The following is a 12,921-nucleotide window of genomic DNA, read 5'->3' as shown; positions in this document are numbered from 1 at the left end:
TGTGTTGGATGTGTAATTTATATCAGAAGCAATCATGCAGCATTTATATGTCCAAACTTCAACACACCATCCATTCAACTTTGATACACAATCATAAGTATGGTAAAAATGAAAAGGAACACATTAGAAGTACATTATCAGTATTCTTTATTCTGTGTGCCACATACTGATGTATGTAAACGGTTAAATGCACAAAAAAGGTTGAAACATATACACAAAAATATGATTCATGCCAATATATAGCTACTACTAAGATGAATAATTTACTTGCCTGCAATGTACTCAATACACGTTTCGCAAGGAACCTTAAATAAGCATATATATGTCCAAACTTCAACACTCCATCCATTCAACTTTGATAAACAATCATAAGAATAATAATCCATCCAACTACACGCCCACATCGTAACAACTAGAATAGTCTAATATTCCTCGCGAAACGTGTATTGAGTACATTGCAGGCAAGTAAATTATTCATCTTAGTAGTAGCTATATGTTGGCATGAATCATATTTTTGTGTATATGTTTCAACCTTTTTTGGTGCATTTAACCGTTTACATACATCAGTACGAGCCAGACAATAAAAAATACTGATAATGTACTTATAAAGTGTTCCTTTTCATTTTTACCATTCTTATGATTGTGTATCAAAGTTGAATGGATGGAGTGTTGAAGTTTGGACATATAAATGCTTATTTAGGGTTGGAGTTGGGAGTAGACCAATTGGGAGTAGACCAATTGGGAGTAGACAAGTTGGGAGTACACCAGTTGGGAGTAGACCAGTTGGTAGTAGACCAGTTAGGAGTAGACCAATTAGGAGTAGACCAATTGGGAGTAGACCAATTGGGAGTAGACCAATTGGGAGTAGACCAATTGGGAGTAGACCAATTGGGAGTAGACGAGTTGGGAGTAGACCAGTTGGTAGTAGACCAGTTGGGAGTAGACGAGTTGGGAGTAGACCAGATGGGTATGGACAAACTAAGGGTTGGACGATATGATAACTAGACAAAGTGAATGTAGACTGAATGACTTGTAGATGAGGTGGGAGTAGACTAACTAGTAGTAGACAAAATAGATATTAGACGACATGGCAAATAGACATTGTGAGTGTAGACGATTTGGCTATTAGATCAATTGTTTTGTAGACGAAATGCTCCTTAGACGAGTTGGGTATTAGACAATACGGGTAGTGGGCAAAGTGACTATTAGACAATATGGGTACTGGACAAAACGAGTTGTAGACCAAATGGGTATTAGACTAATCGGTAATAGACGATATGCCAGTAGACCAATTGGAAAATAGACGTAGTGGCTGTAGACGAGGTTACTATAAACCATATATAGCGTATACAGTACAAGGTGTATTGTACAAGGTTAGAGAAACAATGTTCTTTTCTGATTAAATGCACACAGGAGTGTGTGCAAACATTATTGCCTTTCTTGCCAATGCTTTGTGCAATTCAAACTAATACCTCACTTGTAACCTCACTTGTAAATAAAAACAAAACTTTTACTTGTCTTGTTTGAAAAGTGTCAATGTACACAGTATCCTTCTGTGTCACTGTTCAGTCTTTGCAGAGTATGCATATTCATTGACAAGAAAACTGAAACTGATTTTAATAGTAAACCCCAGGGAATACAACAGCTTCTAGACAGTTTATGATCCACAGATGTAAAAGGAAGGTAAAGATGCTAAGAGCTCTTCATGCAAGATGACATACAGTGCACACTCTTGTACTTAAAAACACTGTATAATTTCTAACTAAAAATGTACTGACACATACATGTATTCCTCTGACTTTGCCGAGGACTGCACATCATTATGTATTATTGTGCCTTATTCTCACCAGTAGCACAATGTCCTTGAATTTTGACTCCAAAATCAAAAAGCATTACAAAAAAATTCTTCTTCTTTTTTTAAAAATTATTATTTTCCCCGCGTTCACATGCGGAGACAGCCACAAGAGATCTTATCTTTTTTACGACTGACCGTTCACATTGGTATCAACTGTCCCCGAGCTGTGGGGGCATTTTGGGGCTTGGAGCGAGCTCTGCCACTTGAATCCAGGCATAGCCCATGTGCACATCTGATGACCACAGCTGGATGCTATCAATTGCACCCCAAGGTCACTCTCCCCTCCAAATCTTGTCCCCGTACCCGACTTGCTTCGCGGGGATGAGGGGACAAGTCCCACCGAGCGTTCACATTATGGTTTTTGAGGAGAAAGTCCCACAGCTCGGGACTTTCCCCGTGTCGCGGGGACCAATGTGAACGCGGGGATAGGGACACTGTAACTCTGCGTTCACATTGGTCCCCGCGACGCGGGGACAGCCACAAGAGATCTTATCTTTTTTTACGACTGACCGTTCACATTGGTATCTCATCTGTCCCCGAACTGTGGGGGCAATTGGGGCTTGGAGCGAGCTCTGCCAGGCATAGCGCATGCGCACATTTGATGACCACAGCTGGACGCTATCAATTTCGCCCCAAGGTCACTCTCCCCTCCAAATCTTGTCCCCGTACCCGACTTGCTTGGCGGGGATGGGGGGGGGGGGGACAAGTCCCACTGAGCGTTCACATTATGGTTTTGGAGGAGAAATTCCCACAGCTCGGGACTTTCCCCGCGTTGCGGGGACCAATGTGAACGCGGGGTAAAACTACTGGTCAGTACACCTTTTATGCAGAATCTTGATAAGCAACACACAAAATAAAAGAGCTTTTTTTCTGATTAAGTGCTGATCACAATAGTACAACATCGACGTAGATACTGAACAGTATTTGATACTGGGAGGTGATTAATTTGGTATAATTACAAGTGTAGTTCATGCTCCGTTTACTGTTCTTTCATCAAGTCATGGGACAAAATGATTTTGAAAGCAATCAGAAAAAGATAATGTAAACTTGTGGTAAGTTGAATGAATCACATCAAAGAAAACAACACTGTACAGTCTCGCGAGGACCCAAATTCAAGCAACTGCAGGGTTGACTTTATTTCATATACCGTAATGTGATATTTTAATCACGGACACTTCCTAGGCAGCCCCATCTTTAGTGCACCATCTAATTTAGTAGTATCACAAGCCCTCATAAGGGAGACCACATTTTCATTTTCTGCCTGTAAGCAGAACAGGATGGTTGCATCAATGAATATTAAATACAAACCAGTAGTAAACTATGCATGCATTTTTTAACTTTTGAAGTAGTGTTAAACTCACTCAGCTACTTTAAACTAAATATACAGATAAATGCAGGAAAGCAGTTGTTTTTCAAATTTTTCAGAGTGTGCCTTTCTATGGGACAACTGCTATCATCATTTGAATGACCGGTAGAAAAAAAACCCAGAATCTTACAAAATAATGGAAAAAATAATGTTGTAAATGAGTTGAATCTGAAATTTTAATAGGGTATGAGAAGTGCCTTTTTCACCCCCCCCCCCCCCCATCCCCCACCCCATCCCCCACCCCCCGCTGGGTCTACCCCACAAACGTGATTCATTATGGGAGGCAAAACTCTGCACAAGCAAGTACAATGTTAGTTGCCACAATTCAGAAAACATATTGAAAATGTGCAGGACTGAAGATTCAGAACAAAATTTATGTCATCCCCCATTCTGTTCCATAATGATACTTGTTTGCATTACCAATCTTACTGCAAACCCACAACTTCATCAGTACTATCTCAAAGAGAAAAGGAAGAGCATTTCATAAAACATATTCACTACACAATGAGCATTAGTTCCTCCATGTACTCTTTAAATCAAAGACCATGAATTAAGCCATATATTCACAGAGTTCACAGCCATAATTTTAAGTACAAACTCATGTTCATGTTACTGTGCAGCCCCTCTGCAGAGCATGAAAAGTGCATTGTACAATGCCCGGTTTATAGCCAATTCAGTTCAGCTCCATATTGCGCATACCATGTTGCTACTTTAACTCATTTGTCAATGAAAGAGCATTCAAGTTGATCTTGATTAAAGCCTGATGGCATGACGAAATGCAAGAAAAATACATTGATGGTGGGTACATGTATTACTACAGGTTCATTATACAGTTGTCAGAATTTGCCCTACACTCACACCGTGTGTTTCAGGTGCAGGGGATGCACACTACAGTATTTGCCTAGTAAGCTCTCTCCTCATTCTTGCAATATATTGCATACATACATTGCACAGTGTAGGTACACCAAAACTGTGCTTTTTAAAACCAGGCATAGATTACCACTAACTTTACAGCATCGCAAACATTAAATGTAGCTAAATTGGAAGGGCCTTATCACTGCAATATCAGGTCATTGATTGCACAATGGCTCTATAAACAACTGCAGAATGCAGATTCCCAGTTACAGGTTGCTATATGTACAGTTGTATGTACAGCACTACCTGTATACACTAGCACTGCATGAACACTCTTTCACAACTTAGCGTCATGAAATTAAAAGTGACAAAGTATCAATATCTTAACATGTACAATGTAAACAAGTAATTTACTCAAACAGTACCACACTCACTGCAGGTTATAACTATTATCATAACAGAAACTTTAAAAATTTAAATGTTTTCTTTCATGTCTATGAAGTATGCTGTGCTCTTTAAATTTTGTCCAAGTAGCAATCTCTCCATAATTAATCAAGCATAGGTAATTGATTCCATTAGATAGATATGGTTTGCAATATTTCTGACTAATTACATATATGTAGTGTAGTGAAAATTTTACCACTTTGATGATTGTGGGCACATCAAAAAAAAAAAAATAATAATAATAAAAATCTTCACAACAATGCATTATACAGCACAATGAAATACAATGTCAACTGTCCTTTCAAAGAATAATATTTGTGAAGTGTAAATACATGTATCTCTCAAAATGGACATACTTTTTTTTAGGAAAGCCATTTTAACCACAGTGAAAAAAAAAAGAAAGCATGTAGCAATTACGATGTAATGCACTTTGCTTTCATCCTCTCAAATCAAATTCTGCCTTGCAAAACATATTAAACACACACTTGTAAACTACAACAGTATGATAAGCAAAGTTTTACCTACCTGGTTTGCCTTGCTGAATTGCTTTTTCATGTCTGTGTCTAGATAAGTATCTCGTGCAGAGACTATAAACGTCAAAAAATATCGTTTTGGGGGTTTGTTTCCACATTAACTTTCCTACGAAGCTGGTCTCTGCAAGATCCAAGAAATCTTGGTGCTATAAACTTGCACAGGTCCTAGTAAAGTCAGTCACACATGTCCATAATGCAGAGTGCATATCATATGCATGACCTTCATTTCTGTAATGGCTATGGTTGTGTATAACATCAGCCATCCTGCAGCAGAGGGGGGAAAGACCAAATTAGAGGAAACCCCTTCCCTAAGCCGCTCCGCAGCAGCTGATTGGCTAGCCACACTTTCTTGGCTCCTTCTACAAACTGAATGACTCACAGGATGCAGCAGATATGTACTTCAAAATACTTTCAAATATAATGATTTGTGGAAAGTGTGGCTTGGAATTTTATTCATGAGTAGATTTAAATTCTGTCACCTCACTACATGTACTTCAGGGCAGCCATTCACATAGCTTTATTACACAGACAGACACTTGAATACCAGCGATGCTTTTTATAAACTACACAATTTGTGTAATGCTGTATGAAGATATCAAACCTAGACAAGCAAAAAACAAAACAAAACCAGTTATTAAGAAATTATGGACATGAAAATGCAGAGAACAACAAGGAAATGGTTTGCTTCATACGCATCTTCCTATCACTTCAAGATCTTTTCGTCTAGTTTTCATCTAGTTTCTTCTTAACTTCCCATTACTAGTCCCACTATTCCTCTTTGAATAAACAGCCTGAAAGTGAAACCCCAGCAAACTACCAGTACACTGCTGTACATAGTGTTGCCGGAACAACAAAATGCAGAGCACCGAGTGATAGAGAACAAACTTGTATGCAGTTCATTTCTAACTCTCTGTTCAAGGGTAGTAACAATCAATTCTGAACATGTCTGACAAATGAAAGAGACTGCTGAATCATCAATCTTTACTCTGTCTACAAAACAGACTTCATCATAATGTCAGTGAAAAATCTTTTAACTGCAGTATTTACAAAAGGGTGAATGATGACCACAAATTTTGTAACTGGTACACCACTTTGTGGTGCTACAGAAGCTTGCATCCATTGCTGTTGTTCTTGTTGCATCCACCCATACAGGTACAACATAATGCTGCACTTGTATGATTTTTATAACAATTGGTATGTTGATAACATTCTCTCTTTGAGGTCTCTTCTTCTGCAGGAAAAATGTTTGAATATTTTATGACAATATCAAGAGGCAACCACAGGTGAAAATGACTTGCTATCAAGACAGTGTTACAGGCTAAAGGTCAGGGGTCAAGATTAAAGATAGAAATCTACACTGTTTATACTGCAAGAATCATTTAATACTGTATACATGCCAAATATTTCGGGATGATTTTATCTTTACTAATTTCACAAGTCGGGCGCTATTTGTGAATTAGAAAACATGTGAAAATATTAACTCTGATCCTGACATGAATGTGACATGTTGTACATGTACGCATACTTTTCTCCATTCAATACTGTAGTCCATAATCGCGAATCCAACCACTAGCAAAATTGTCGGGGAGTCCTGATCCGGGCGCCTGATCCGCAAAAAGTAGACTTGCTAAATATGTGGCATCACACAGCAATGTATAATTTGCCTTAGATACCAACATGAGAAAGTTCTTACATCTACTTCAATGTAATAATTACATACAAGCTGATGTAATGAAAATCCAAGGTCTATACCAAAATTTTCAACTTAATTTTTTTTTTCCAAGGGAAAAATGACAGATTTTGATCAACATTCTGAAATTACAATGAATTTGGATATATAGCAATTCTTGGGTATGATTTGGGCATGGATATGTCCTGGAAATGCAGGCACATACAGTACATGTAGCTCCTCTGGCAAAGGTCATCTTTTTGATAGACACAGACCAGGTGGAGAATATGAAATGTGAACAGATGACAGATCAAGATGGATGGGATGGAATGACAAGGGTTAAGGAGAGGCATAAAAATATTTTAAACATCATCAGTAATGTCTTTCAAACCTCTCTGAATGTCACCTATATTGTACTTTGTATCTTCAGTGAATGATGCTTTCAGCTGAAGAATCACAGAATATACATTGTATTTTGAAGGCCCTGAGTACTATAGGATGCCCCCCCCCCCCAAAAAAAAGTGTAGTTGATATCTCCTGATGAATAACATAATACCTGTTTCAAGTACAGTACTGAGTGACAGAAAATCACAGCAATTTGTGCAATATAAAACAAGTTGTGAGTGATAATGAATGTCTGAAAATACTCTGCAATGTACAATTTCAAAAATGACCAATCACGTTTAAATTTCTTCTCAAAGATCAAATTCAAGGAAAGTGCTGTGCCACACCGTTTTTAATATGCAGCATGTGTGGCCGTATGTGAAGTAACGCTTCAGGATCCTAGAATGAACAATGGATATCACATGTACATTTGTAAATTGTATGATGGAAAAAATTGAAGACCTACCTATCTTAATATCCGATACAAAATTGTATGAACTGGACTTGTACTGTCACTGACTGGTAATTTGTATATATTTTATCTCCCATAATGACCAGGATGACATCTCATAGCGATTTGTACAGTATCCAGTGGAAAAGACACTCTACAAATATCAACTATTATCTATTATTATTAGATTAAAGCTACTATATTGTATAACCTCTATGTTCACCACAAAAATGAGTCACACAGTTGACATTAAACAAATCTGCAGGAATAATTTCATCATTTCAATCTTGTCAAAATTTGAATTTTACTCACACCACGTCAACAAATTTTTCTATTGCCACTTGTAAACTTGAAGAGCAATGGCCCTGTCTCTGAACAGTGTATTATAGATGTACACTAGGACTAGGGCCAAGGTACACTTGTCTGTACCCTATAACGTAAACATTTAGTTAGGAACAGTGCTGCGTAATTTATAGAGACAGTTCTAGACCTTCTAGATCTACAAATATATCACATGCATCACTCTTCACTTTGAACTATCACTCATATTCAGCAGTAACGCAAACCAAAATATTTTACTGACTAGACTCTATAAGTTACAAATTTTTATAGTAGAATCTACATTTAGCAGTTATAACACCAATCTTCAAGAAAGGGGATAAAGCTGATCCATCTATTTACTGATCAGTCAGTCTTACTTCTACATGTATTTGCAGCACAATAATGGACCACATCATTAATTCATAAACACTAACATAATGCATCATCTGAACACAAGCAAGATACTGAACAAACACCAACATGGATTCAGGAAAAGCATTCACATGAAATACAAATGATCTCTACTATAGAGTACACCGAGACTCCAACCTCAACCACCTTCTGATCTGGAGATTCTCCCGCCTGAAACCACTAGCAAATGGGAGACTCCAACCTGATGTGCGCCAAGTTCCTTGCAGTGGGGGTCCAGGGCCTGCTTACGGGCCCCGGAAGCTTTAGGGTTCTAGATGCTCTCTCGTGCTATCTGAGGCTTATTTTTCAACATACATATGTACGATGATGTTCAGTAAGAAATCATTTCAACCGTGAGACACAGAGCCAGGGCGGGAGAAATTATATCTCAAGCGGGAGAACGGGAGATTTTGTAAAAATGGGCTTTTGGCGGGATATCTCCCGTAGAAAGCGTGAGAGGTGGAGTCTCTGAGTACAGGACCATGGCAGAGGAAGTAGACCACTGGAAGCAGGTCGACTTGGACTTCCAAAAGGCATTTGACAAGGTTCCCTATAAGAAGAGAGTACTGGCCAAACTACATTCATGTGGCATAAAGGGGAAACCACACAGGTGAATCAAGGAATTTTTTACCCACATGAAACAAAAGTATGATGGTGGAAGGGGGAAAATCAGAATGTGTCGCAGTGGACTCAGGGGTACCACACGGAACGGTTACGGGTCAACTCTATTTTCTGTTGTTCATTAATGATGTAACAATTTACCAAATGGATTAAACTCCACCTGCCGACTGTTTGCTGATCAATGACTGCATCAGTTATGACCAGATCTTGAACATATGAGATGCACAAAAGCTGCAACGAGATCTTGATACCTTAGCTGAGTGGCAAGGTAAGTGGCAAATGGACTTCAATGCCTGAAAGTGTCATGTTTTACCTATCACACATGAAAAAAAAAAATAACAACAACAACAACAACAACAAAAATCAAATATCAGCATTCACTAAATGCCAACACACTGGCAGAGACAAAGTACTACTAGAATCTATTGAACACATAATTAATATTTGGGTGTGTCTAGTCTGTGTAGACATCACTGTCTGATCAGATTTATCATGGAATAAGCATGCAGACAGAACTTATGCACGAGCCAACAGGACCGTAGGATTCCTGAGGCAAAATTTACACGACTGCACCAAGAAACCAAGGACATGACCATGTACGTAAAAGATTCTTGTAAGACTATTACTCAACTATGCATGGCGTAGGTCCACTGCTCAACAGTTTGGGACCCCAACATTCACACTCAGATTTTGAGACAGACTCAGAGTCAGACTGGAACATGTCATAGTGGCTGTTCAAAAGTACAGAGCGGCGATTCTAGACACTGTAGGTTGTAGCATCACTGATATGAAACGTGAGCTGGGAAATGCTGCAACACCCAAGCAGGGTAGGACTAGAAATGTAGGATGCATCGGCTGCCACTGAGTCGCGGTCGCCTATCCATTGTTATCCAAGACAAGTACAAAAAGCCCTGCCTCCGGTCAGAAGGGTTCTCTGGAGGTCACCTTTCACAAGTTTCATCCCAATCGCCACAAAGACAACAAAAACTGCTACAACTTTGTACAAGTAAATTTACCAATTCATACCATGGCAAGGACTATCACACTAGAGTGGAAAGCACTGCCATCACTGTCAGCAGTCACTTCTACACTACTCTGACACTACTCACTAGTCACCGACATTTCAAATAAGGATTCTTTCAAAACAGCAGCTGCAGCAAGCAAAGCAACCGACTTCTACGTGTAGCTCTCCGCACTGCTTAGTAACACACCCATGATTGGTACTGTGTCATGATTGGCACAGCCTAGTATTCTTTGACACACTGAAGCTCATAAATAATTCATAGCCTTGTTTGTATTATGTTTGAAAGATGCAGCTTGTTTTCTCTTAAAATTCACAGTAAACAGGGCAGCAAAGACCAGTAAAGCTTCACAAAAAGTTTTTTATCTTCATGACCTCTTGCCAAACTAGATTTCAAGCTGGAAATTAGCAGGCGAGTTAAGACGCGGTCCTCATTTTGGACTGCTATTGGCCAGTTGTTGCGCACTGAATGGTGAATAGTCATCTTTTGTGCCAGTGAAGTTGGTCATAATGTTCAGTCAACATTAGCCAGATTACAAATGACTAGTGAACTCACAGAGATATTTACATACAGCTGTACACTGTCAGCCTTGCTTCCAGACAGCGCTGTGCCATGATTGGTACAGCTACAATGTGCATGATTCATAGGTGATAATGTTATTGGGTGCACATGAATGAAGTTGTTTTACAGCCCATACAAATCATGTGTGTGTATCATGTACCAATCAAGGACGAGCTGTACCAATCATGGCACCACAGAGAAGGTAACATAAAAACTAATTTTTTTGCAAAATTTCTTATATAATTTTTATATTTTTAAAATATGCATTTAGAATGTCACTTTATATTGACACACAATGCTCCAAATTTAAAGACACACTCGAGACTTCAATCATCTATTTTGGAACTATAACTAAAAAACCGTTAAGTGTACCAAACCTTGGCCGTGAATACTCTACTATTGTACTGGAACATTTTGGCCCCTCGCCTGCATCATGGGGATGTCAGACAGTATCATCCTAGGCTACAATTTAAGATTAGTGATCCTGAATAGACTGACAGGCAAAATCGTGAAATAGGCCCCACCGCAGTGTGCGTGCACCCGTGCATAAGCAAGCAAGGTTACTGGTTAGGTTAGGGTTAGGGTTTAGGGAATAGGTAGGGTTATTATTTAAATTGGCCATTACATTAGTCAAGGGACATTAGGGAGTCCTTCCGAGAATAAAAAGTTGAAGACCAAAGGAAAAAAAAAAATGGGAGAAAGGGAGGATGAGAGATGCTATGCTGTGGAAATCGGACCATTTTGACTGTATCATCAATCTCGCGTAAACGCCGTTTGTGTGGGGCCGCATTCACGAGTATTAGTACCGACCCCCTATAGGTTCTAGAGGTCTAGCTATCGCATAGGCCCTACTGTGGAAAAAAGCCCCACCACCGTGCTTATCTACCGATAAATGCCACACAGTCTGACAGTGGGGCTGAATTCACGAGCCAACGTAGTACTAAACTGTTAAAGTAAGGACACACAGCAGTGAGTGGTGGGGCCTAGAGTAGAACTAACGTTAGATCTATTTCACGAGTAGATAATGAGAGTGAGACTCTCTACATACACTAACAGTTACAGAGGGCCTTCCCCACAGGAATAGATCTAGAGCTAGAGGGCTAATCAACCTAACCAAGCATCCAAAACCAAGTAACATTATTGTCATTAGATCTCTAACGACGTTAAATTTTAATTTAAGTTTGACTCTAAAGTCAACTTCTACGTACAAGACGACAAAGAAAAAGGAGAAAGAAGAAAAAAAAAAAAGAAACCCAAAGTTAGTAGGCCTAGATTTAACATTTACAGTAGCAGTAGTAAACTTAATAGTATAGATATCTAACTAGCTGCTAGTTAGTGTTCTACTCCATCAATATGTCCATCATGTCCATTCTAATCTAGATAGCTAGCATGGCTAGACTAGTCTAGGTGTCTATTAAATGAGCTAACGCCCATCTAACGTAATGCCTGGTCATGGAAACTGACAATTGTATGACATGGAGAGTAATTAAACTGACGACATGCGACACTAGCTAGGGCCTACCTAGACAGAAAGATCCGTCTGTCCGGAGGACTCTTTTATATTTGGCATGCCATTATAACGCTGTCCTCCGTATACAGAGCCAGTCAGAGCCAGGGGATATCCGTGAAGCCAGATGCAGTCTCCGCGGAACATTCCCCGACGGACAGATACAGACCGATCTTTCGCCTCGGTCAAGGGCCTACCCTGTTTATAATTTATTCCATGATTCAGGATCTAGGTTAAAATGTTTAATCTAAATACTTACCTGATTTGCTTTGTTAAGTTGCTTTTTAAATCCGGCAAACGACATACTGGCAGCTGTTTATGGAAACAGAAAAATGACGAAGTACAGTCCAAAGAATCGGGCGTAGACCTCGTTACCAACGTTTACTAATTCACTTCAGCATAGGTGGGACTACATACAAAGAGTTCATACGATCGCAACACCGGTAGTTATTGCTATGCTACGGCATAGAGGTAGTGACTAACTTCGCACTGTGCACTCATGCACGCACTGCTGTTTCTAGTTCGATGGTAACACTGCACTGCACTGCCTGTGATGCTGGCGCTCTGATGTCCTACGTGTATGCATGTTGTGTGTGTATGTACGATGTGATGAGCGAGCTAGCTGTGTCGACAAAATTTTTCCTCGATAGAAAGCGATAGTCCGTGATTATCGATAGATGTATATTGTGCTATCGGAAATCTTGTATTCCATAAGACCCTTTTCAATTGGTCAAAAAGAAATAACCATTCTTCGTTTGTCCAATCATAATTGCTTTGGTATATTTTGTTAGATTCTATTTACACAACAACTGATTAGCTAAAAACAGAATAATAGTCTACTCTTGTCCAATCAGAAGCTGCAGTATATGTTGATCATACTGTCACCATTCGCGCCAACTTCAAGCTGCTGTAGCCGCCCTG

General features: G+C 39.3%; 1 protein-coding gene across 1 annotated transcript in view; it reads right to left on the bottom strand.

Moving 5' to 3' along the window:
- Nucleotides 1–12,449, bottom strand: part of LOC140230467 (endophilin-A2-like) — a 59,111-nt gene extending 46,662 nt beyond the window's left edge. The window contains exon 1 of the mRNA XM_072310622.1: nucleotides 12,260–12,449. Coding sequence (XP_072166723.1) covers nucleotides 12,260–12,304 — 45 coding nt within the window. The 5' untranslated portion in view covers nucleotides 12,305–12,449. The remainder of the gene's footprint in view (nucleotides 1–12,259) is intronic.
- Nucleotides 12,450–12,921: the final 472 nt, after the last annotated feature.

This window comes from Diadema setosum, chromosome 7, assembly GCF_964275005.1.
Source record: "Diadema setosum chromosome 7, eeDiaSeto1, whole genome shotgun sequence".
Lineage (NCBI taxonomy): Eukaryota > Metazoa > Echinodermata > Echinoidea > Diadematoida > Diadematidae > Diadema > Diadema setosum.
This window is presented reverse-complemented; position numbering and strand designations above follow the sequence as displayed.